At 48.8% G+C, this 25,000-nt stretch overlaps 4 protein-coding genes across 8 annotated transcripts in view; 1 reads left to right on the forward strand and 3 right to left on the reverse strand.

Annotated features, from left to right (window-relative positions):
- mtcl1 (microtubule crosslinking factor 1) overlaps positions 1-8,525 on the reverse strand; it is a 51,079-nt gene extending 42,554 nt beyond the window's left edge. The window contains exons 1-3 of one of the 5 annotated variants that reach the window (XM_081723972.1): positions 6,919-8,503; positions 4,933-5,157; positions 4,363-4,521 (exon numbers count right to left, since the gene is read on the reverse strand). In XM_081723972.1, the coding sequence (XP_081580098.1) occupies positions 4,363-4,521; positions 4,933-5,157; positions 6,919-7,767 (1,233 nt within the window). In that variant the 5' untranslated portion in view covers positions 7,768-8,503. Of the gene's footprint in view, positions 1-4,362; positions 4,522-4,932; positions 5,158-6,918 lie in introns of all 5 variants that reach the window. The other 4 variants (XM_081723974.1, XM_035528235.2, XM_081723973.1 and 1 more) reach the window with 4 other exon arrangements.
- Positions 8,526-8,867: 342 nt separating this feature from the next.
- rab12 (RAB12, member RAS oncogene family) lies at positions 8,868-16,010 on the reverse strand. Its single transcript, XM_035528358.2, has 6 exons — positions 15,620-16,010; positions 14,472-14,532; positions 12,459-12,597; positions 12,013-12,102; positions 11,605-11,709; positions 8,868-11,199 (listed from the first exon to the last, which is right to left on the reverse strand). Exons 1-6 carry the CDS (start codon positions 15,828-15,830, stop codon positions 11,092-11,094), a joined length of 714 nt encoding a protein of 237 aa, XP_035384251.1. The 5' UTR covers positions 15,831-16,010; the 3' UTR covers positions 8,868-11,091.
- Positions 16,011-17,198: 1,188 nt separating this feature from the next.
- napgb (N-ethylmaleimide-sensitive factor attachment protein, gamma b) lies at positions 17,199-21,852 on the forward strand. The gene is made up of 12 exons (XM_027017428.3): positions 17,199-17,461; positions 17,870-17,937; positions 18,090-18,174; positions 18,557-18,574; positions 18,680-18,710; positions 18,916-19,025; positions 19,198-19,264; positions 19,632-19,702; positions 19,835-19,913; positions 20,096-20,175; positions 20,395-20,524; positions 20,629-21,852. The coding sequence occupies exons 1-12, from the start codon at positions 17,403-17,405 to the stop codon at positions 20,764-20,766; spliced, it is 936 nt and encodes a 311-aa protein (XP_026873229.1). The 5' UTR covers positions 17,199-17,402; the 3' UTR covers positions 20,767-21,852.
- A 146-nt stretch (positions 21,853-21,998) lies between these two features.
- piezo2b (piezo-type mechanosensitive ion channel component 2b) overlaps positions 21,999-25,000 on the reverse strand; it is a 64,954-nt gene continuing 61,952 nt past the window's right edge. The window contains exons 53-54 of the mRNA XM_081722976.1: positions 24,750-24,945; positions 21,999-24,355 (exon numbers count right to left, since the gene is read on the reverse strand). Coding sequence (XP_081579102.1) covers positions 24,103-24,355; positions 24,750-24,945 — 449 coding nt within the window. The 3' untranslated portion in view covers positions 21,999-24,102. The remainder of the gene's footprint in view (positions 24,356-24,749; positions 24,946-25,000) is intronic.

Here is a 25,000-nt window from a genome sequence, read left to right on the forward strand (position 1 = left end):
GACGTGGCAGAGCCTATGGAACCTCTCCCGATGAGTACCAGACCGAAAGTGAACACATGGACCCACAGAGCAAATATGTCAACGTGGCAAAGTCACAGAACCTGCAGCGCAGTGACACTCCAGGCTCGTGCGCTGTTTACAAAAAACAAGCGACGCCGTCTCAGGTCCTGGGAGCTGCATGAGCCCATCTCTTACTCTCACTCACACTCCGTCTTCCTGTCCTTCCCTGGGAATGCTAAATTTGCCGAGAGGTTTCATAACAGTCCGTTCTGTTGAATTATTGCTGATCTGGATTCCAACCCTACAGCTAGAAGCACAGTCAGCCAGGAAACCCACTCTCATCCACTGATCCCAGCACAGACAGACTGGGATCTGTCTGTCTCCAGCTCCAGCAGTTCCATACAATACTGGCGTCCGACACGGCACAGAACAGTGAAACAGAGTTATCTAAGGCCCTTCAATCAAGGCAGTGCAGTCGTGGGGTGTCACAGACGTGAAATCTTTCTAAAACCATTTCAAAGTACTCTGAATATTAAACAGAATATGCTTTTCTCTGGAGTGTTCCTTTAATCCTAAGCACTACTGATACAAAATCCAGTGAGGTGACAGCGTAATGCGAGCGTACAGCACACCACACTAGCTGGCACACGCGTCTGCCGAGCTTACGAGTGATGCCTATCTGCGTTGGAGGACTTCACACAGCAGCCTTGCTCTTCTGCCGCAGGTTAGACGCTCGCCCTCCTCGAACACGCAAACCGTCCGCGAGCTGAATCAGGGGTAACGAAACCTCACACTGCTCCACGAGGGTCATGTTCGAAAATGCTTTTCTAATTCATAGTACTCACTTGGGGCAAATACGTGTGATATAGAGAAAAGAATTACGGACACCAGCAACACAATCTGTGACGTGAGGGCACTCACTCAACTTTACAACATCAACATTACAAAATCCCATATCACGATAATAATTTACAAACGATACATCGGGCAGCGCTCTCGGGCAGTAGGTTGCAAAACCCTGCCATACATTCGTGACATGCGTCCTTTCACACCTCATTCTAGAGAACAACCTCACACCAACTTCAACCTTTGCATAAATGAATCTGATGTACACACAGGAGACGTTCAGCGTGACCTTGGCTCAGTGCCGAGGGCACGGCAGGGAGTTCGGTACGGGGATGCAGTGAACTAAGTCTGGCTGACAAGTGTGCAGGTTTTCTGGCATCCTGTCGGACCTGTTTAACCACATTCTCTACCTATAGCTCAGGTGCAAAAGCTGAAATATAATCACCTTAAGTGGTCAATAACTGCACCGTTAACGATCGGGACTAATTAGAGACCAGTATGCAGGTAGCGATGTCTCTGCATATATTGTTTCGGATGTGCGTGGAAGTCATGGCAATGGTATCACTGATACCGCGATCTTTGAATCTGAGGTGTCTTTAACCTGGAAAAGTGGCGTCAATGCTTCGGAATTTGCCCTCCGGATCACTCCACGGAAGTCTTAAAAGTATGTGATTCATTTCCTGCCAGAGAATACAGAGGTGTGAGCCGTTGGGATTTTGTGTTAATGTTTAGTGATTAAACTTGGACAGCTACACTTGGATGCTGTGGGTGTTCATTCAGCCCTGGAGATCTGGCTGTGGGGATGATGGTGAAGTCACATTATCACGGGTTACCGAGACCAGTGCTGTGGAAATAACAAGAAGAAACTTGTAAAAGTTAAGGAGGAATTGTTTCTGGAGTGGAGTAATAGTGCGACGTATTTAATTAAAACACGGCAGACACTTGGTACTGATCCACTGCTTGAAGAGAGAGAGAGAGAGAGAGAGAGAGAGAGAGAGAGAGTGAGAGCAAGAGAGAGAGAGAGAGAGAGAGAGAGAGAGAGAGAGAGAGAGAGAGAGAGAGAGGAGTGTGTGTGTGAGACCTGTCCCAGACATGTTGGGTATGTGTGTGCATGAGAGAGAGCGCGAGTGAGAGAGAGAGTGTGTGTGTGTGTGTGTGTGTGTGTGTGTGTGTGTGTGAGAGAGAGACCTGTCCCAGACATGTTGGGTGTGTGTGTGTGTGTGTATGTGTGTGAGAGCGAGAGAGAGCGCGAGAGAGAGAGAGAGAGAGAGAGAGAGAGAAGAGTGTGTGTGTGTGTGTGTGTGTGTGTGTGTGTGTACGCATGAGAGAGAGAGAGAGAGAGAGAGAGAGCGCACGAGTGAGAGAGAGAGAGAGAAGAGTGTGTGTGTGTGTGTGTGTGTGTGTGTGAGAGAGAGACCTGTCCCAGACATGTTGGGGGTGTGTGTGTGTGTGTGTGTGTGTGTGTGTGTGAGTGAGAGAGAGAGAGAGAGAGAGCGCGCGAGAGAGAGAGAGAGAGAGAGAGAGAGAGAGAGAGAGAGAAGAGTGTGTGTGTGTGTGTGTGTGTGTGTGTGTGTGTGTGTGTGTGTGTGTGAGACAGAGACCTGTCTCAGACATTTTTGGTGTGTGTGATGTGACTGTTTTTTTAAAAAAATCACAGAATGTATGCAAATGAACAAAATTTAAATAATTATGGTGAAAATTATGCAGCAGCAGTCGTTCTTCACATCAAGGCAATGCAGCAAGAGGGGCAAACTTGGGTGGGTGGGGGCTTGTATGTCCACGGGTCTCTTCTCCCTCCCCTCCTCTACACTGATGTCCCTCTCAGGGGAAGATAGCAAGTGAGTGAGTGTGTGTGTGTGTGTGTGTGTGTGTGTGTGTGTGTGTGTGTGTGTGTGTGTGTGTGTGTGTATGCATGTTTCTCTTGAGATTAGCTTCAGCTACACTGTCTACTTTAGCACAGCCCTGCAGGAGACTGTGGTCTACCCTGAGCTCTCCATCACAGAAACATACAAATACACACAAAAGGTTAACTCACCCCCAAGCCTTACACACTATTACACACAGCACACAACACGGTTAAAGCGCATCACAGCCCTAAAGAGACTACACATCTAACAAAGTCAGTTGTTCAGGATGGGGGACTCTTCTCAGCAGATCCTGGTATCAACTAATAAAGAATGACAGTCGCTTCAGGTTGAGTCGCTGTACTATGAAGCACTATGGCAGCTGTACACAACTTCTTTCTAAGTCAGAGTTCAGGGATACCTTGAGGAAACACAACCTTTAGTAAATCAGTGGGGTTATAACTTTGAAGTGTTTCCAGATGGCTGGACTTCTATTATTCTGTGATGAGTACAATCTCAACACGATTTCGTGTTTTATTGTGTCACGGAGCCAAATTGGTCACTGGCACTGGAGCAGAGGACTTGTTAAAATGCATTTATCTAGATCATGTGACTACGGCTGCCCAATGGGCCACATTCTGATACTCCAAACCAATCACAGACCAGCACCGATCACAGAACCCATCACAGAACAGCAAGGAAGATACAATTACCAACTGTACCGAATAAATGCAAATCCTTCACAATCAGATAAAATGTGCTCAGATGTGCTCATGTCTGTGTTAGTTCTGTTGTTCTTAAATAGATTCTGTAATCCACCTACAATCCGTCATCTTGGGATAATTTCCCGCCATCCTCAGATATTCAAAACCAAAGCTGCAGTACTTGGTCTACACCTTTTCATGTCTTATTTTGATTAAATCTGAATTTTAAAAAATATATCCCACCTTCCATTTCCTTTAGGTGGCTTGAGCAGAGCACACGCATCTCAGTGGCTTTCAAGCTAAAAATTGTACAGTGAGAAAAACAGAGGAATCACTTCAGATAACAGGGCTTGCTCCAGACAGCCATGCTGCCAAGGGTGCTGGCATGCTCTTACCCACAATGCTGTTCTTTCTGATTAGATGAACAAGAGACAAACTCTGCGAAGAAACGCAAACAATCAGTACGTGGCAATGGGCCGGTCAGCCATCCCCTTGCCCGAACCCTGACACGTGAGCGCGTTGTTCTGTTCCTGCTGCCTGTCGCGTGTGTTTCTGGATGCAAAGGTACGGTGGGCCGCGTTCGTACATTCAACACACGCTGCAGGTTTATCCCCTGCGAGCAAAACGGCTGATCGATAACGCTACTGATGTAAATGTGCTCCAGAGAGAAGTCAGCTGGATTTCTGTGGTGGCAGCTAGTGATGTACGGTCATATCTGGCCAAGGGTCTCTCTTTGAACAGTTGTAGATGATGAAAGACCAGCAAAGGAAATTCTCACAGTTTAACGCAGCTAAAAATGGGTTTCATCCAACTTATTTTTTTAGCAACCACACAAGCCTACTTCAGATTTTATGCCAGCTGGTTTTACAAGTCCAGACTGTAAGAAGAACCACTGGAGGCGTAAGGCCCTGAAGCACAGCAGTTTTCCTGAATTTCCAGACACGGATCACCGCTCGTGATGGCCCTACCTCTCTGGCGCGCTCCAGCTCGTTGTGCAGGGCCTGCTTGGAGATCTCCACCTGGATGATTTTCTGCCTGAGCATCTCGTTCTCGTCCTCAGCGCGCGAGCGCTTGTCTTCCACATTCTCCAGCTCGTGGTGCAGGCGCACCGACACGTCTTTGGCCACCTGCACTCGGACAGACAGGGACACGCCAGGGACTCGTTTCCATGTGCCCAACTAGCACCACGCTTTTCACCATACCACATAAATCACACACACACAGACAGACACACACAGACACACACACAGACAGACACACACAGACAGACAGACACACACACACAGACAGACACACACACACACACAGACAGACAGACACACACACACAGACAGACAGACACACACACACAGACAGACACACACACAGACAGACAGACACACACACACAGACAGACAGACACACACAGACAGACACACACAGACAGACACACACAGACAGACACACACAGACAGACACACACAGACAGACACACACAGACAGACAGACAGACACACACAGACAGACAGACACACACAGACAGACAGACACACACAGACCTTCAGGTCTTGCTCGAGGGTGCGGAGCAGCTCTCCGTCCACGTGTCCGGTCTGGGCCGTGCGCAGGCTTCTCTGCTCGGCTTTGCGCAGCCGGTACTGGAGGATGCGACAGTTCTTGTTGGCGCGGTCCAACTCCCTGCGCAGCTCCTGCAGCTGGTAAACCTCCTCATCCAGGTAGCTGTCCCTGATCTCCTCCATCTCAGCGCGCAACTCCTCCATCTCATCCTGAGGCCAGACGCAGGGTCGCCACCCCAACCAGAAGCAGGGTCAGAAATCCGCATCACAATTCACGATCAGCACCAATATCAACAATATGAGATTGAAAATCAGACTGGCCATCAGGAACAGCATCACACGGCATCATGGTCATCAGTGCCAGAGGTCTAGCAGTCTAACAAATTATATTTGAATCGAAACTTTCAGCTACTCAGTAAACATGTACATTCATCAACAAACCAGACCTAGTGCAAAGCAAAGCGAGAGGCAACACGTGTAGAAACTCTCAATGCTGAAATCTCATGCACATCCTTGTTCAACTCCCCATCTACTCCCTATGTGAGACACTTAAACAGCAGAGAATGAATGAATTCTCGGGACGTCTCGGGGTTCGAACAGGGCGGAATATTGTGGGATCTTTCGCTCAGTGTCCCATGTGGTCTGAATGGTGTATGAATTAAATAACGCACAGGTGCCTTCATAGACCCGTGCGGCAGCAGCGGCCAGACTGTACAGCATCTTCTGATGTGGGTATGTGTGAGGGCACTGCCCAGACCACCAGAGCATCTAGAGTATAACACATGACCTTCACAGAACGATTGCGCACAAATCACAACAGCGTGCCATATTCTATCAGACTGTGAGCTCGCCTGTGAAACATTACAGCAGCCTGTCCAACAGAGCTCAGGCAAAATATAGAGAGCTTGTCTATAATCAAGGGTTGCTTTTTTAGTCCTGATGTCTTACGCAAACACTAATAAAAACATCCGCTAGAATAATAAGGAAATATGAGAGAGAGAGAGAGAGAGAGAGAGAGAGAGAGAGAGAGAGAGAGAGAGAGAGAGAGAGAGAGAGAGAGATATGGGGGGGGGGGGGTGGATTCTTTAGGCCTGCAGTAAGTCAGCTGACTCGAGCCTGATGCTGTGAGAGAGGCGAAAAGGAAGAACCAAAAGCCCCCAACCCACGCAGGAGGTTCCGGGCGAGCGAGGCCTGCCAGCGTTTCCCAGCGGAGAGCCATTACGCGCGCAGCCGTTTGCGCAGGCCGCCGGAGAGCAGCGATACCGTAAAGGGTCCCGTGAGAAAGACTGCCGCATCCAAACATGATGTCCTTTTATTAACAGATCATTGGATATTAGGCTACAATTGAGGCACACACGGAGTCGTCTAATAGTACACGAATCCTACAGAGGCGGCACAGTCGCGTTCCGCTCTCTGGGGTGACCCAGTTAAAAATTTAAGTATTCTGACTTGTGTGTTCCAGTTTTAATTCTCTGAATAAGAAACCACGGTGTTCATGCACCACGAGGTATCTGAATGTGGGCAAATAGTGGATATCTCTGGAAATCAACTTCTTGAGTAGGCCTGTAACCGTTAGCGAACAAGAACATGGTGATTTTCAGAAACCTCGCGATTCATTCAAGCAGCACCAGATCAAGAAACTCAGAAGTAGGCTACATTTCCACAAAGGAGCACCAAGAGAGCTTCTGTTGCGCACTCAGTCGGGGTGGGGGGGTGGGGGGGTGGGGGGGGGGTGTCAGGTTCACGAGAACTGGAAACGTAAATGAACGAAGGTTATTAGGTGTACGGGAAACAAAATTACCGTCTGAAGGCTACGGCTGGATCTACCCGGTAGAACGCCAGCCGAGCGTTTCAGTAGACATGTGCTGCCTTAACGCATTTCAACTGTGTGACATAAGGGCACTGGCAAGATTAGGGGTATTAAAGATATGAAATTCCAAATAAGACGACTGTCTAAGAAGGTGCGCTTACCTTGAGGTAGTCATTTTCTGAGCGCAATTCTTCGATTTCCCTTAACAAATCTTCCTCTATTAGATATTTGCTGCCCTCCGCGTTGAGCTTTTCCAGTGCGCGTTTCTCCGTCGGTGTGCCCGTGCCGGGCTGCCCGCGCACAGACGATGCCCCCGATATCCCCCCCGTCGCCGTCGCCGCGGCGCGCATCCGAACAACTGCGCCTTCGCTCGCCTGCGAGGTTGACGCGGCGTGCAGCGGCTTATCTGCGGCCGCCGGGTCCCGGTCGCTTGAACCGGACCCGGTGCCCGACTCGGCATCGCTGCTGGCGGCTTGAGCGAGTCTTTGCTCGTCGGAGAGCGCTTCCGAGGCACAGTCGGACAAATCCGAGCTGCTGTCCGTCTGACCGAGCCTGCCGAGGGTGGCAGCGGTTGGAACACGTATTGGGGATCCGTGGCTGAGAGGACTGCGCGAGAGGGGGGTCAGTTTCCCCCTTTTGCTTTTGGTGAGGTGTGAAGTGGCCTCGGCCACTTTGCTGGCGGTTTTTGGCACCGTTGCTGCATGCTGAGTGACCTTAGCGGCCTTCTTCGTTGCGTGCGATTTGGTGTTACTTTTTGCCGGGGTCGTTTTTTCCTTTGCTCCGGTAAACGTGCGCCTTGAGGCGCGGCTCTGAGTGGCCAACGATACACCGGACGGCTGCTGCTTGTTAAATTTGGGCGATTTCGGTACGATCGCGGGAGGTTTGGGCGCCCGTGAGTGGACATCCTTCAGGAACGGTCTAACTGGAGACGGTGCACGGTTTAACCTCTTCTTTTCCAACTGGTGGTTTTGCGGCTTGGTGTCGTTGCCAGAGCCATTGGCGCTTTCCATTATAGCCCGACACCGGCGAGAGAACGACGGCAGGAGAGACCGACCCCAAACCCAGCCCCACAAACCTGAAGGATGGCACCAATAACGCGGTCGGCGTCGGTTTCCTCTCTCATCACTTCGGATTCACACGCGTATCCGGCCCCTGCTTCAGTTATGGTTTTCCATCGTCGTGAAATAATAATAAAAGAATCACGGGAGTGTCATTTTAATCCCATATAGATCCGGTCTTTCTCCGCAGCGTTTCTCCAGAAAAAATACAGCAACAAATGGAATACTGGGACCAGTGAGAAGAGGGGCGAATTGCATCTGGTTGCTCCACCGTTTCACCCCCACCGAGGTACGGTTCCCCGAGCTCTCTGCACCGCCGTCCGGACTCAACGTCCCTCGTCTCTCATAGCGCTCGCCTCTATCTGACAGCAAAAATCTGCAACCGCTGCGGTCTGACGCCCGTGTCCGGGCGCCCGCGGAGCGCATGCGCCTGTTTTTCCACACCGCACACACCCCTCGCGCTCGGCTTCAGGACAGGCACGCCTGCGTGCGCGTGTGAGCGGGGGAAGACGTAATAAATAGCTCGCTCGCTCTCGCTCTCGCGCTCTCTCACTCACACACACACACACACGTACTTGCTCTCACTTACTCGAGTCTGGAGCACGGGAGCCGATTTTAAGCAAACGTTTTTCGTTATCCTAAATTTTGCAGAGCAACCGAGATTAACGGTTCACTGGATTATAGATTTGCGACCGTCAGGCCAGTAGGATGCAAACGAGTAGGTCGCGTCACCCGCGAGTTACCCTAGCAGCAGGTGCACGTATCAAGGTGCTGAACGGCATCTATATAATGAACACTTATGCACTTTATGCAGCGCTGGTTTTCACCCAGTCCTCCTGCGCTCCACTCCGAGCATGCGATTAACGGGGAAGGCGCAGCCGCCGCAGCTGTTCCCAAAGCCCTCGCTTATAAGCCCGTACAGCGCGCCGTAACGCACTGCTGTCCGACAGCGCCCCCTGGCGGCCGCAACGACGCGCTGCAGCAACGCAGCCCACCGAGAAACACGGCTACGAGGCACGTCTCAAGAGGAAATCTCGCTAAGAATGTGCTCGTATGTTTAATAAATATAATCTTTATTTGCACTTCATTAGTTCAAGAACGCCACAAGTTATAAATACCACAAAACTGTTTTAAACATGCCAAACCATGTTTCTTTCAAGCACCCCCTACAATAATCAAATTACTTGTACAAAGCAGTGTTTTCCTCGCCCATGTCTTAATGAGGGGGCATGTTTTTCTGCGTCAGTTTCATGAGTTGTAAATAGCTCTACGGGTGGCGGAAGTGGTACTCTATACAAAAAGGTCATTTGTAAAGGCAACGGTTATTTGTACTTGGCTAGTGAAATGGTGGACAGACGTAGCTCGGGCGGCTGCTAAACTCCAGCACTGCAAACAGCACTTAAAACCCTACATCAAATCGCTAGTTGCCGTCCCTTTAGTGTTTGGAAGAAGAAGCAAAAAAAAAACAACAACACTGATAGTAAAATCTCAGAACTCTGACCGATGGGTCTAGGATGACACAGCCTGTGATGAAAGATGACAAAGGAACAGAAAAAAAAGCAACATGCACGTAGTGATAAATAACGACTCTTCAACAAACCCTAAACATTTCACATGGTGCGTTGGGAAACATCGGAGGTTAGTACACATTCTGAACTGAGAGATTTACATTGCTATATTAGTTTTAAAAAAAAGTAGGTTAGAAATCATATTAATAATGACAAAATATTCAAGCTTCAAACTGGGCTGGCAGGGAACTACTTCAGATGTGCCGAAGCAAAACTACGTAATCGCTACGCAAGGGGTAGATGATCGCCATGAGGAGCGAAACTGCTGTGGGATTACGGGATTTCCTGTTCACACCTCTGATTCTGACCCCGACAGCCTAATCATAGCCGGCAAATAACAGGTCAGGTTTCAACAGGCCTCTCCCACACTGTGGCATCATTTGTTTGCATTACGTTAATTCAGGATTAAGGAGACACGGGAGAGACTCAGGGCAGCTGTTAAAATCAAGCAAAAACATCCGTCCTGACAGCCTGTTTATGAAGACGGCGGCGGCGGCCTGTAATATTTTCTGAGCCATGTTCCGAACTGACAGGAACTCCTCGTACACAGTCCCTATGCCCCCGACTCACTGACATCAGGACTAAACCAGCGGGCTGTTCCCATGGTGACATCCACTTCATAACTGACAACAGTATTTAGGGTTTTACCAATATGTTCCAGAGCAAAGATGCAACACTGACATTTGATCATTTAATCGTCTGTTCACAAAGCGTTATATGAAGTTATAGGCCCTTAAATACAGTTAACTGCTATTGAATAAAATACGCAAACGCGTGCATGTTGACTGTTCTCCACCGGCGGCAGAGAGGCTCACGGTCTGAAGATATCAAAAGTGCCACGTTAAAAAGCGCCTCCGTCTTTCGTTTGAAGGAGTCGTCCTTTCAGTGGGAAGGCTCCGGTGCAAAGATTCTGCCTTCAAGGATGCGTGACAGGACCTTCTGTGCACGGGACCTGTTCAGCGCCGCTCCGTTGTTGAACACGCAAGAGGAGGAGTCAACAGTGCGGCGAGAGTTCAAGTGTTGAAGTGCGGAGAGACGCGAGACTCGGTCTCCGGCGCCCTTGGCGATAAGAAGGGAGGGTGTAACGCGCAAGGGCGATGTGAATCTGCGCGCCGGCTTACGGATCTCGCACCCTTCATCTCCGCTGTGACCAGACGGCCAAACCGGTGGGGTCCGGGGGACCAGCGCCAGAGGAACGTGCGTTAGTGTCACACTTTAGAGTGTAAGTGTTTGGAGAAGCACACTTCAGAGGGTAGAGACACGCCATCTGTGTTCTTACAGTGTGGAAATGCAAATCTATTGAAACTGCTATGTAGAAATGTGTGTGTGTGTGCGTGCGTGTGTATGTGGGGAAATGTTTCCTAGAATGCACCCGTAGGATGCCCCACGTTGACCTCCTGGGTACGAGGTAGACTGAGCAGGGCAGTGATGTACACGCGTGTTTGCGTGCGTTTGGAGCAGAAAACCTGGACCGGTCTGTGTTTGTGCGCTCGTGAGTGTGCGTGTGCCACCGGCAGGCGGCATCCTTTGCAGTGGATGATTCTTTCAGGGGATGGAGAGAATAGAAGAGTCGTGTCATCGTGGGTTCTGGCGCCGCATCACTGCCGACTTTCCCTCGTGCACCGCGTCAGCTGCCCCTCGGTGGTGGTCAGACACGGTAACCGCAGACGCTAGGAGAGAGCTTGGGGGCGGGGGGGAGCGAAGGGTCTCAGCAGCAGCGCATGCGAGGGGGGGGTAGCTCAGGGGGCACGTCTGGCTCGGGTTGGAGGGACAGGATGCTGTTGGACAGTTCTCTACGCGGCACCTCGAGAGGCATCTGCAGAAAGAAAGCAGCATGGAGACATGAGACGCGCGCGCGCGCACACGCACAACGTACGGTGTACTGAAAACTGAGACGACACTGCAAACAAACCTCAGCCATCAGTTCTACGCAAATGTCATAACGCTAACTTTAAAGATTTTCAATAAAGATTAACCTATGATTAACAGACTATTAATTAAAAGATTAACCTATAATGAATTAATAAATAGATAATTAATTAAAAGATTAAGGTATGATTAATTCATAGATTATCCAAACCATTAGGATAACTGTTATTCTTGTGAAATGGATCTTGCTCTGTGTATTGTCAACCTACATTCTAGAGACACTTTTAAGGATATTTTAAATATATTTTTAATAGACAGCTCCTGCCAGTGGTTAAAATGGAGTGGCACGCACCTTACTCAAAATGTCATCCACCAGTTTGAGGAAGATCTCGTCCACATTGAAGTTGTCCTTGGCGCTGGCCTCGCAGAACCGCAGGCCCGACACCCGCGCGGCGAACTGCAGAGAGGCACTGAGCTCAGGTGCAAGCGTAAAGCATGTGCCGAGCACACCCATGCTAGGCTAGTTCTGTGCCTTTGGCAGGAAGTTTGCCGACATGAGTGTGCACGCTATGCAAATGCAGATCACCAGCTTCTGTGGAGGCTTTGTGCCTCCTTAACTAACAGCCAGACAAAGACTCCCACTTCGAGGCACTTTTCAAACACCATGAGAAAGGAATGTGTGAAGTCTGCTGTGCATACGTGCTAAAATACACACGCGTGTTTGAGTGTGTGTGCATGCATGCACGTGTAAAATGCTCACCCTCTCAGCCTGCTGCCGTGTGATGACGCGGTCAGCCTCGCAGTCTAGCTTGTTACCGACCAATAGGAGCTCAGCGTCCTCGGAGGCGTACTACAGAACACAGAGCACCGAAGCTCAGCGCTGGATCCCGTCTTCCTGACCATAGCTTCATCTGACCTTCGCCCTTATCCCCCAAGCTCCAGTTCCAGTACGCGACGGTACGCGCGCTCCGCTGGAACCGTGACCGTGGCCTGCCGGGCGCCACAGGCTGACCTGTACTACCTGCTCTACCAGGTGAGCTCCAGGAGTCACACACTCACCCCAGGTCAGAGTCACACTTTAACCCTGTAATTACTGTACGACCGCACGGAAACGCAAACGACGTCAGCCGTAGCAAGAGTGACCCCAAGCTTCTTCAGAAGAGCCGCGGTCTACAGCCCTGTCCCGCCCCGTCCCGCCCCGCGCACCTTGTCGATCATCTTCATCCATTTGGGCAGGTCGTCGAAGGTCTCCTGCTTGGTGATGTCGTACACCAGGACGATGCCCTTGGCGCCACGGTAATAGGCCGACGTGATGCTGTTGAACCTCTCCTGACCCGCTGTGTCCCTGCAAGACGCAGCAGTGATCACACACCGACACACACCTCCCTAACGCAGCCCTCAAACACAAAACACACACAGCGCTCCGGTACTAACGGGTACCGCAGGGACCTTATAACGACTTTCACGGCAAAAAAAACAGAAAACGATTTATTTGCTGTATCTGATACAACTATGGCTATGATGTGCTTCAAAAATACTTGTTTTGTTTATATCCACATAAAGTGCTTTATATTCACAGAGAGTGCGAAGCGCTCGTGAGCAGGCGTCAGCACCGCGCAGAGGTATTCCAACCATGACATAAAGGAAACAAATCCCCCAGGGGCGGTGGGCTCGTCCCCGCTACGCTCAGGCTGTTCCAGAGCGAGGGCAGGGTGGAGCATGGGGCTAAGGGAACTACGGTCACATCTAGTGCTTTTGGAAATAAGCAAAAACATTTTCTGTGTTTGTAAAGTAAACAAGGTAAAAGGTAAGGGTGGCAGGACATTGTTTACACCCTGTGATACGTGCATAAAATCAGATTAATTTTAAAATGTTCTTTTTTATTTTAAAATCAGGATTCTATTCATTTAGGCTTACCTGATGAAAGACTAACATCCCATAATGATCCTTTCAGGAAGGAACCGCCAATTCTCTGGGGTTACAGAAATGGTTCGCTTGTACTGTACCTTATCCACCCTAGCCTGGTCCCGCGTCCACCCGAAACAGGATATGATGTCACAAAGAGGAAAGGTGAGGCATCACATGACATCGATGGCATGTTAGGGCGGGCGGCGGAGCTGACGATACTGGGTAGCTGGATGTAAGTGGACATGCGACACAGACAGGCGTTAGTTAGTAGCAGCCGCGTGTGTGTGCGCGCGCGTGTTGGTGTATGTGTGTGTGCGTGTTGGTGGGGGACCCTCCCCACACATTAAGCAGAAGCAGACGGTGATATTGTGAAAGGATGCATTTCCCAAAATTCGCTTAAAAGGACAAAAGAATGAAAAAGCTCTATACACAACACTATTGTACATCTTCATAAACCATTTGCTCTAACAAACAGAATGACACAGCATTTAAGCCCCTCGGGGGGGATAATCCAAGATAAACCGAATCTTGACTTTGACAAGTTAAATGAGTTAGACAGACACTGAAGTTCAACAGGTAGCCAAGGAAGCACCAGCCTTAAACCACTAGTTCAATTCAAGATTTAGGTCACAGATCAAATATTTATTAACAGAGAATGACCTAAACAAATTGCACTTTTGCCTGCATAATTTGGTCAAGATGACCTTGGTGTCATTCTAAAGAGTGCATCTTAAAAGGGCAATCGGTGAATCCCTTGTAAGACGGATATGCATCGAGGACCGATAGAAGAACCGCAGGAATGAGCTGGTTAGTCAGGATCAAGCGTGGTACGGTGGACTGGGACCGGCCGAGGAGCACGAGGAGGGGTAAGGAGGCGTAGCGAGTGGTCGGCTGTCAGAGCCGAGCAAGCAGGAAGGAGGCGGGAGAAGGTGAAGGGAGATGGTGGAGGCAGGGACTAGGAGAGCCGCCAGACTCGCGCGGGAGGCTGTCATTTTTCTGACGGAAGTGTGACCTTCCATCAAGGAACTATGATCACCACGACAGCGAGGAGGCTACAACAGACGCATGCACGTGCCTTCAGAATGCACTTCTGAATGATTCTTTGACATTAGTGGAACACAAATCGAGACGGGAGTCATGCTTAGTGATTCGCTGCTAAAGGTCCGTCAGCTTCGACTGTGATTAGACTCCGGTTGTCACCCTGCGGGAGGGGAGCTAGACTTCCTGCTTGGGGAGCAGGGCTAAGTATTGTCTCGTGCTGCTGAGACACAGGAAGTGACAAGGCTGGGGTGACTCGTCCCGTTCACTTACCAGATCTGCAACCTGATCTTCAGCCCTCTCAGCTCCACTGTTTTGATTTTAAAATCCACGCCTTGGCACACAGAGGGATAGGAACACCACAGAGAAGCAAGACAGACAGACAGACAGACAGACAGACAAAAAGGAGTGACAGAAATGTAAAAAGATACATGACACTTGTGTGATTGAGAGCAGAAACTGGAATGAGAAGTAGCACGTGGGCTGAGAAGACAAAACCACAGTCATTTCATCACACATGTTAATTAAGCCCTGCTAATAACTTTCTGGCCTAAACTGGCGAAACCTTGCACTAAACTCTCTGGTTTAGAAGTTCCCCCAACACACGTACCCTTTCTTCTCTCAGTAGTAAATGGCAGCGAGTGACAAGCAAAACATTCCTGTACTAAATCACAACACCAATAGTGGATGTCGAATATTATTTTAGCCAACCAGGAGGTGTAGCAGTGAAGATAATGGTACAGCGTTCACTGTCTCGTCTGTGTGTGTGTGTGTACTAACCAGTGCTGTCTGTGATGTGCTTGTCAGATATACTGTAGCACTGGAAGCTAACATAAGCCTGTGTCGAACCACCAGGGTGACGGCGCAGAAAACGGAGGTCAATAACAGCTGTGCGTGAGGGGCTATTTTGGGAGACTGGTCGGGGCAGACTACCGAGTCTCTCACTGGAAGCTCTTCCCTTACGGGGCGACATGTTGTTGTATCAGTTTTCATTTGAGCCGACGTGTGGGCTTTTGGGAAAACAAAAACCAAGTTAAACGTGTCCATCGTCTAAGATCAGAAATGACAACACCTGACTGCACTCCACACCTCCCCACGTTTATAACGTTTATTGCAGAAGTTCCGCTCATCATGAGGCTCATTTGCACTGATGGGAAATGTTATTACTTAAAAAACAAACAAAGTTCAGTTCTGCTCTGATATTAAAGCGGCCTCGCAGATGTTGCAGTTACAAACCTGCAAAGTGCACATTAGGAAACTCGTCAACTTCACCCGTGTACAAGCCTTGTGCGTGCAGTCGAGACACTGCCGCCTCACTATTCACTCGCACCGACAAACGACGACCATACGACGACCTTACGACGCCTCTGATCGGGACAGGACTCCTCACGACCGACCCCCGGTCTCCCGCGGTCCCTTACCGACGGTAGACTTGCACGCCTCGCAGAACGTGTCGTCGGTGAACCTCTCCATGAGGCTCGTCTTGCCCACGCCGCGGGAGCCGATGATGATGACCTGGAGCTTGCAGTCCGCCGGTCGCGGCGGCACCTTCCTGCGGCGGGACGCGGCGCTCGAGTCCCCGCTCGAGCCGCCGGTGGAGCCCCCGCGCTGGACGTCACACCGCGGATCCATCAGTAACTCCACATCTGCGAGCTCGTTCCCACTTAAACGCCTTTCTGCGTAACGTGGCGACTCTTTCGTTAACTTTTTTTGCACACCCTCCTGTCGAGTTTGTCAAAGTTTTTTCTTCTCCGCCTCGCGGTTGTTGTCCTGGGAAGGGAGCGGGACCAGTGCGTCATCGCGGCTTCCGGTTCCGTCGCATTCCGTTAACCTCGCTCGGGTTAACGGAGCAACGTTTATTGTACTGATGTCAATAAAGAAATCACTTTATCTTTATGAAAGTAAAAAAAAAAAAGTTAATTTTCTATTGCACAGTTCTAAAATATTAGGTTAGTTCTAGGGAATATAAATAGAGCGTTACTATAATCCAACACTAAATATAGTGCAAACAGGGTATTAAAATCAGAGTAATCTGGGATATTGGTAATGTGGGACTATTACCAGGTTTATTTTAATGTAAATGTAAATGTTTATCTCAGCTGAAGCCTGGTGGTATAGCATGGCTGTGCTGGAACTGCGATCACATGACATAGAGGGGCGGGGCATATGCTAATCATGCATACGTCACCAGATCCCTCCCGGGATAATGTTATGGATATACATTTAACATAAATAAAACAGTGTTCATAATTGTTATCAAATCTTTGTGATCTTTGTGCGTGTGTGTTTTAGTTGTCCCACTTTATCAATGTGGGACGGCATGCTTTGGGTAATGTGGGACAGTCATTTAAATTATTTTAAAATGGGAGAAATTTAAATGTAGGGACTTCCTGAAATTGAATACATAGCTATTCAGTCACATCATATTTTATATAATCCTGCTTTACTGGAGTATAAAATGACAAACTAAAGGTGTTCAGCATATGGCCTGCATGAGTTCGTGATACAAGCCTGTCCCTGTCTGATGAATCTGAGTGCCAGGTTAGTTTATATGGCACCTGGGTAACTGTAGACCCAGCTAGCCAGCACATAATCAGTTAGCTCTCTAGCCGCATTAGCCTGCCAATCATCCCACAAGACTAAGGTCTTTAGGCGTTTTATAAGACTAAGACTACGGGTCCCAGGTTACAAAGTGACCTATCCCAGATGATCAAATCCACGCAGATTTATTTTGGTGTGGCAGATATCACATTTCCTCTGGGTGTGATATCTACGTTCTTTCTCCTGGTGTACTTAGAAAACATTTTAGGCATTACAAAAAGATTAATCGACCTGATGTGTTAGATATCGGAATAATTCGCAGACCCAGGTTACACGAACTGACCCTAATAACAGACTATATGCGAAAACTAAACTCTCGGTTGAACGTAGCATCACACGTGGGCTCCCGTAGAAAAACACAGTGACGTCGAGGTTTGGGGAACGCAGGATCGTCCACGTGACGGTGCAGCTCGAGGTCCCCGGTGCAGCCTAACGCACTGTGCATCCTGCATCGCCTTGCCTGGTACAACCTAACGCACTGTGCATCCTGCATCGCCTTGCCTGGTGCAACCTAACGCACTGTGCGTCCTGCATCGCCGTCTCCCCCAGCTAAACCCTCCGAAGATAGCCATCATCCGGCCGACGACCGAGTGTTCTCGCTGTATGATGGCTGCGCAGAAAATCAACGAGGCGCACGACCACATCGCCAAAGCCGAGAAATGGTGAGAGACAAAATAGTGTTTTCATGGGTTTCTGACAAAGCATCAAGCAGTCGACAGTCCTGTCCAGACCTGGCAGGCTAGATACAAGCACAGAACGGGTTGTCAGATGCTAATGTAGATTGTTTATATTTTGACTTCATTCACAATTGTGTTCGGTAAAAATGGATGTTATCCAACGTTAGCGCGCAGTGAGCATCTTAGCAGGTGATGCAGCACGTGAGCTACGGTAAACGGATGGTGTGCAGATTGCGTAATTTCTGTGCCCTGCTGAAGGTTGTCCTGGTGACGGATGTAGTGGTACTGATGCTGATCTCGGGAGTGCTGTCATGCCCTTTGATGGCACCGTGTCTCGTGCCAAAACAGTCCAAAGAACGAAATCTAAACAACGTCATTTTTGACGTGTTGCAGCCTAAAGACCAGCATGACAAAGTGGAAACCAGACTATGACGGAGCGGCGTCCGAAATGGCCAAAGCTGGTGAGAATATTCTACCCCTGTGGCGTTAGGCTTCAGCGCTGTCTGACAGAAAGGTCATACATATCCCTCGCAAAATGTCTTAAGTGCATTTAATGTCTCGCTTGGTTGTTTGATGTTGCACTGACCTAAACGATGTCATCTGTCATCGTCAGCTGTGGCTTTTAAAAATGCCAAGCAGTTCGACCAAGCAAAGGACGCCTACCTCAAAGAAGCGGAGTACCACACTGAGAACAAAACGTATCCTTTCCCTTCGAACCATAGTCACACATCATAGTGACCTGGAGCTAGCCAACATAAGTAGGATGAATATTTGGTACAGTGTGCTTGCCTGCACTGACTAAATAAGAGATTTTTGTTTGTATTTGTCTCTCATTCTTCTGTGTGTGTGAGTGTAGGTGGTAAGGTACCTCAGCAAGGTGGTCCTCTCTGGATGAATGTGCACTATTATACTGGACATTGTGACATGAAAGTCATGTTCATATAAAGCACAGTGTATTCGTCCTTAGTCTTTGGTCATAAAATGATCATTTGACAGCCGTTGATTACATGTGGCCACAGCTTTGAATAGATTGTTGTTTTCTTTATATTTCCACATTCTTTACTTAACTTTAACTAACAGACTGTTCCATGCTGCAAAGTAAGGGCTCAGAAATTATTTTAAACTAAATATATATTAATATAGTTATTAAATGTGTACAGTATTTCTACACGTTTATAATTTGCAATGATGTTTTTCTTCCAGGGCAATTGAACAAGCTGGTATGATGCTAAAGGTGAGTTTTCTCATTGCCATGGTTATCTCTTGGATCGGCAGTGAAAAATTCTCCTGTCAGTTTAAATGGATCAAATTGAAGACACTGAACTGAATTATTAATGCATTTCATAACAAGAACATTTTGTGGCAAATCTGGAGTCTTGTGTGATTGTCTCCCAGCTGGAAGTGAACGGAGCTAACCAGACGACCCTCTCGCCCTGCAGGAGATGAAGCGCATGTCTGAGGCCATCGAGCTGATCGAGAAAGCCAGCGTGATGTACGTGGAGAACGGGACGTCCGGCACCGCGGGCATGGCTCTGGACCGGGCGGGCAAGTACGTCCAGCCGAGGAGACAGCTCATCACTCTCAGAGAGCGCAGGAACAGAGGAGCTGGCCTTGCACCCGCTCGAGCTGCAAACGGCGAGCTTTCAGGGGAGAAACACAGTTTCCACCGCTGAACGCGTGCTCCGTTTGCCACCTCTGACTTCTGTGCTCCTTTCTCGCAGACTTATCGAACCAATGGATCTTGAGAAAGCTGTGGACTTGTATCAGAAAGCTGCGTCTGTCTTTGAGGTAAGGGGAGCTACAGCAGCAACACATAGATGGTAACAGTGAAGTTGGGGAATGCTGTTGTTAGCGGTTCGTTTCGTCATCATGATGACGTTGCATCAGGGTTTACATTTAAAAGTGATGTGATAGCAGAACTGCTGAGTTTGTGCGTAGTCAAAAGCGTAAACCCGCATGAACCTTTAGGAAAATTATGGTGAGACTGTGAAATTTAGACAACCTGCTGAAAACGAGTTGTTACTTAAACTTTTTTTTTCTTGTCTGATATTGTCAAAGACAATATAAATGAACAGAAAAGCCAGCGATATTGTTATCTGATCGTTTTAACCAGCGTTGGTAATCCCCCCCGTGTCCATCCCTACGCTGTGCGCAGAATGAAGACCGACTGAGACAGGCCGCGGAGCTGCTGGGGAAGGCATCCAGGCTGCTGGTGCGACTACGCAGGTGAGCGCACACCGCTTGGACCTGCGGTGCCATGCGCCCCCCCGGCGCGTCGGTCCCTTTCGCGTGCTGTGCGTCCCTTCTCCTTAAGCGGCCTGTTCCGTCGTCCTGACTCTCTCTCTCTCTCCGCCACAGGCTGGATGAGGCGGCTGTCTCCCTCCAGAAGGAAAAGAACATGTACAAGGAAATTGAGAATTACCCCACCTGCTTCAAGGTACGCAGTCAAGCTTTCAAACTGGATGGTGGGAAAATGGCCGTATGCTTTTTTAGATTATGGCCGAGAAACGCTTGAACCCGAAAGAAGGAGACGACGGTCCTGGAGGTCTGAGGACATTTGTACCGCTTTCTTGCTGTTTTATCCGTCTGACTGATGGTCTGTTCTGGTTGTACCTGTAGAAAACTATAGCCCAAGTACTGGTGCATCTCCACCGAGGGGATTTTGTAGCAGCGGATAAGTGTGTGAGAGAGAGTTACAGGTATGTACGAGCTCACCGCCTCTCCACTGAATCCAGTGCATGTGTAGCCTGATCTTGTTAAATGTAGCCGCTCACAGGCACACTGCTGACCCAGCTTCAGGTTTACCAGTTTTTTTATTGCAATGTATTCATTAGGATGTAAAAGCCAAAAACTGTTCTTTGATCAGCGTTTGTGAGGAATGACTAACGTGCACCTATGTGTTATGCGCACTCTCCTAGCCTCCCAGGGTTCAGTGGTAGTGAGGACTGCGTTGCCATGGAGACGTTACTAGCAGGCTATGATGAGCAAGATGAGGACCAGGTGTATCGTGTGTGCAACTCGCCTCTCCTCAAGTATATGGACAATGATGTGAGTGCTGGCTGGATTTTGCTTTGCATACATGTGTACAAATTTACGAGCACTATCCGCAATGCAAGGAGAGAGTTACAGGGCTCCTTTTCTGGTTCGGACAGTACGCAAAGCTGGCCATCTCTCTGAAGGTGCCGGGTGGAGGGGGCAAGAAAAAGAAATCCCCCGGCGCTCCACAAGAGGGCGCTGGAGGAGCACCACCAGTGGACGAGGAGGACGATTATGACGGAGGGCTGTGTTAGGCTCGGAAACATCCTAAAACGCCTCCAAATACCTGTGTGTGTGTGTGTGTGTATGTGTGTGTGTGTGTGTGTGTGTGTGTGTGTACGCGCACGTGCTTCCCATGTAAACCTTCTAGACCTTGAGAGTCCACTGAAAAAAAGTGAAATGTATAAATTTAAATCGAAAAAGAATATAAAAAAATATTTAAAGTGTTAAAAAAATAGATATAATTGTTAAATGTCAGTTTATTTATCAAATGTCTTTCGAGATGTATTTCTTTTATTGTTGAGGTTATTGTCATGTGTACAGTATCAGGTCACGTGCTGGTTTAGTGACCTGTCGGTAAATCAGTGATGTAGTTTTAAATCAAATCATTTATATGGCTTATGCAATCATCTTTCAAACGTCCACGACGTACAGTAACGTGCTCATAGTGTTGTTGAACGTGAAAGGTTTGTGCAGCTAAAAGAATTGCTCGACTGTGATTCACGTGGAATTAGCATGGCCATGCTGAAGCTGCTAGCTTTTTGTCTGAAATTCCCGCTGAATGTGTAGCGATGTTTGTTGTGGGCACAGGGCACAGCAGATGGACTGGGAACAACCCGATTTATTTATCAAGCATGTCAAAGTAAAAGTCCTGACTTAGAGTTGGGTCTCACCCCATTTCCGTATGATTGTATTCACTCGGATGCAAATCACAAGATTTAATCCCATTTTAAAACTCTTAATCTGGGGTGGGGCATAATTATCCTGATGAGACAATGCCCCTCCAAAAATCAGAACTTAAAAACGGAGGACGTCCCCTGAGTTGTTCGACTAATCTGTGCCTAAAAGCACACAAGCGGAGTGACGCGAAGGGGGTGTGGCCAACTACGGTTAACGCTGCAACGTCACCATACGTAAGGAGTGCAGCTGTGCTTTGCATCATAAGCCACAGGAAAGACTAAATGTCCTAATGTCCTCGAATTTATCATTCTCATGTCTGACCACGTTGGTTGTCAAATCCAGTCAGATAAGGTTGCCAAAGAGACTGGTCTTGCCTGTAAAATGCATTACTTTGATGATGATGACGGCAGTGTACACAGCAATAAAAATCTCTGCTGGCACACAGCGTGTGCCCTTTCCTGTGTGTCACATACAGAGAGAAAGATACAGAGGTTTTGCAAGCAAAGCACGCCATACAAATATCACTAAAATCCGCCATGGGTAAGTTTTTAACCTCTCGGGGGGGACGCTCCTTAGTTTAATAACACGATGAGGTTAAAACTTTGAGGTTAATTTTAAAATAATACTGACGCTTATGTTTCCTCTGGTTCACCCCACTAATAGCTGGCGACATTTTTCCATTGCAGCCTCCATAGACATGTGAACGTGCACGGCGCGCACCCGTTCAGCGCGGAGCTGACCTCCTGCGCCGGTCCATCTGTACTTCATCAGTAATGTATGTGAGTGCTTCGGCTGCTGATGGGCGGTTTTTTTTCCGCTCCCACCGGCTCTTTGATGTACGAGTGCATTAGACGGGGCAGGAGAGCAGAGCAGTGTTTAATATATCGAAAATGCCATCAGCGCCACAAATAAAGCGTATCAAGGCCGCGCCGCCAAGTCCTCTGCCGGACTGCCTGTTAAACAGATTTAGGGCAGCAGTTTCCGACATAACGTCGCATCGCAAGTTCATTTTCTAATCTCACTGGATCCGGAGCTGCACGTCACACACCACTGTGATGCTTTACGCTGCGAGTGTGACAGAAACACACACCCCACCCCCCCAACCCCTGTGCTGGCTGGACCCCTCGTGTGACCCGGCTGACACACACACACACACACAACGGATTTTGCGATTCCGTTGAGGCCAATACTTTTGAGAACGATTAACAGATGACATATCGATCAGCCGTAATCTGTGGCGAGTTGACTGCTTTTCCTTCTGTGTGCATCAGCCGTAAAGCTTTCTTCGTTTAATGTACACATGGACAATCGACTCGACAGAGAAAAAAATCTGAATTTTAAACGTTCTTGTAATGAGTGCACAGCAAAGTGTAAAAGAGAAAAATAAGGTCCTTCTGCTATGTGCTTTATTGAAGGTCATTTCTGCTTTTCAGTTCCATCGTGACACTGGTACACGCTAACCCTAATAAAGCTTCACACTGTCTCTGTAAAAGCATACAGTGAAAATGTCTCATGTCAAATAGTAATTATTCTCTCATGCTACAATGTCTTTAAATAATGCATAGTTCATGGAGGTGGGGTGGTGTTCTCCATCCAAAACCTCATACACCCAGCGCTCTGGTGATGCCTCCGTGACCAGGGTGGCGCACTGGACCACACGCTAAGATTTGCAAGCTGTAACCTCTACTGCCCAGAGCCTACTCGGTTCCCAACAGCCAGACTCAGGAAACCGCTCTCTGTGCGTGGGTGCGTCATACGTCTCACCGAATATGTACAAGCGAAGCTCCGCCCCCTCACCACCCCCGCACAATCAGTTCTGTTTACGCTTGCATTTTCACATTGCTTCGTCCCATCGATGTAAGCAACCATTTTCTTGCTTTCCCATACGAGCCTGTATTTTCCGCCGGACACTCTGATGACTCGAGTGTAGTACAGCACAAGGAACTACAAACGGAAACTAGAATAACCTTCCTGAAAAGTCCGTGCTTTGTGAGAAGTCGGCATCATGTGACCCTGGCACGTACAAACTGCTTCCTGTGCATATTAACGGATTGTTTCCGCGGGTTGGAGTGGGAGATGAGAGCTTAGGATGGACAGTGCAGTGTAGGTGGGGGCCAATTCCCGGTGAAGTGTGTGTTTGTGCTATGTGTTCCTGAGACAGTGAGTGAAAATGCAGCTACTTGTGCAAACTAAATAAGGCAATATAGACTGTTGGATGATTGCTGTCGTGTGAGTTTCTCTCGCCTTCTGCAAAACCAGAAGTTGTTGTCGCCCCCATCAAACAAACAGACAAACAAAACAAAAAAGTGCTTGACAAACAGGTCCCTTAAAAATCACTTTTTCCCGGTTAAAAGTGTCTGATCTTAATCACAGTGGGACTGGTCTGTCAATCCACACAGGACCACCCCCTTGGCTCATGCACTCCCAGTTGTGTAGGGTTGTGTTTGCAGTGATGCATGATGGGAAGTCTTTATGTCCACTAAAAGCCTTTCAAAATGTACAAGTGGCTGCAGGTCAGTGATGGGGTGACCACAGCTTGTGACAGTCCAGTGGCGCAGCACGTGCGGTCACAGGTTATAAGGCGCAGCTGCGAGTGCTAACAGTATCCAGACACACACGGCCTTGTGCTATTCCATGTTGACTAGAAGCTTCTTGGGCACCGGGTCTAATGTCACTACCATCTTCCATCCTCACTTGTTCTTCTCCCTGGTCCATTTGATCATGGTCTCTGGCGAGCGGTAGAGGAAGATGAGCTTGGCGTAGAGGTCTTCCTCCAAGTCCAGCTCCCCGGTCTCGCGGACGAGGAAGATGTCGGTGCAGAGTTTGAGGATGCGGTCCACGTTGGGCAGCTCCTCGAACATGATGGTGTGCGAGATGCCACTGAAGAACTCGCGCACGAACTTGCCGATCACCAGCACCACGGACATGTACAGACCCATGATGCTGTGGGAGAGGACATCAGTTCAGTGAAGCCCGCACACACCACACCACACACCGTACCACACACACTGCACACCACTCCCCCACATTGCGCATCGCACCACACACACCACATGCTGCACACGCCAGTCCACACAACACACACTGCACTCTGCGCTCCATACACCGCTCACCACGTAAGTCAATTTGGGAGCAGTGGATAAACATTGTGTGTATTTTGAAACAGTGACATACAGTGAAATGCACTGAAATACCGTTAAATGTACAAAACCTTTTTACAAAAAATATCCAGGAATAAGTCCTGATATTTATTGGCATTCCTCTCCTATATAACAGGAATGTGTATATCTGTGCCGTGTTCCTGGTATGTGTGTGAGAGTGTGTGTGTGTGTCTTACCCGTATCCAGCCAGGAAACCCAAGCTGGGGGGGCTGACCTGGTCACTGATGATGTAAAGCTCCAGCCCAGCCTGCGCGTAGTCCACTGTCTTTAGCACAATTGGGCCCGGCTCTGTCTGGTTGACAATCCACCATTCCTGAATCTTCCCCTCGCTGCTGTTGCCCCGGTCCAAGGTCAGCGTGATGTTCTGAAAGTCTGAACGCACACGGGCTGGCGATCAACACGGTGCCGGTCACTGCAACTGTCATCA

The sequence above is a fragment of the Electrophorus electricus genome, chromosome 11 (assembly GCF_041902795.1).
Source record: "Electrophorus electricus isolate QZ-2024a chromosome 11, ASM4190279v1, whole genome shotgun sequence".
Classification (NCBI taxonomy): Eukaryota; Metazoa; Chordata; class Actinopteri; order Gymnotiformes; family Gymnotidae; genus Electrophorus; species Electrophorus electricus.

Coding starts and splice junctions, on each gene's coding strand:
- rab12 (XM_035528358.2), bottom strand. CDS start 15,830: ATGGATCCGCGGTGTGACGTCCAGCGCGGGGGCTCCACCGGCGGCTCG. Junction 14,533..15,619: donor GGCGTGCAAGTCTACCGTCG/GTAAGGGACCGC, acceptor CTGTGTGCCAAG/GCGTGGATTTTAAAATCAAA. Junction 11,200..11,604: donor TGGATGACATTTTGAGTAAG/GTGCGTGCCACT, acceptor TTCTTTCTGCAG/ATGCCTCTCGAGGTGCCGCG.
- napgb (XM_027017428.3), top strand. CDS start 17,403: ATGATGGCTGCGCAGAAAATCAACGAGGCGCACGACCACATCGCCAAA. Junction 19,026..19,197: donor GCTCTGGACCGGGCGGGCAA/GTACGTCCAGCC, acceptor CCTTTCTCGCAG/ACTTATCGAACCAATGGATC. Junction 19,914..20,095: donor ATTACCCCACCTGCTTCAAG/GTACGCAGTCAA, acceptor TTGTACCTGTAG/AAAACTATAGCCCAAGTACT.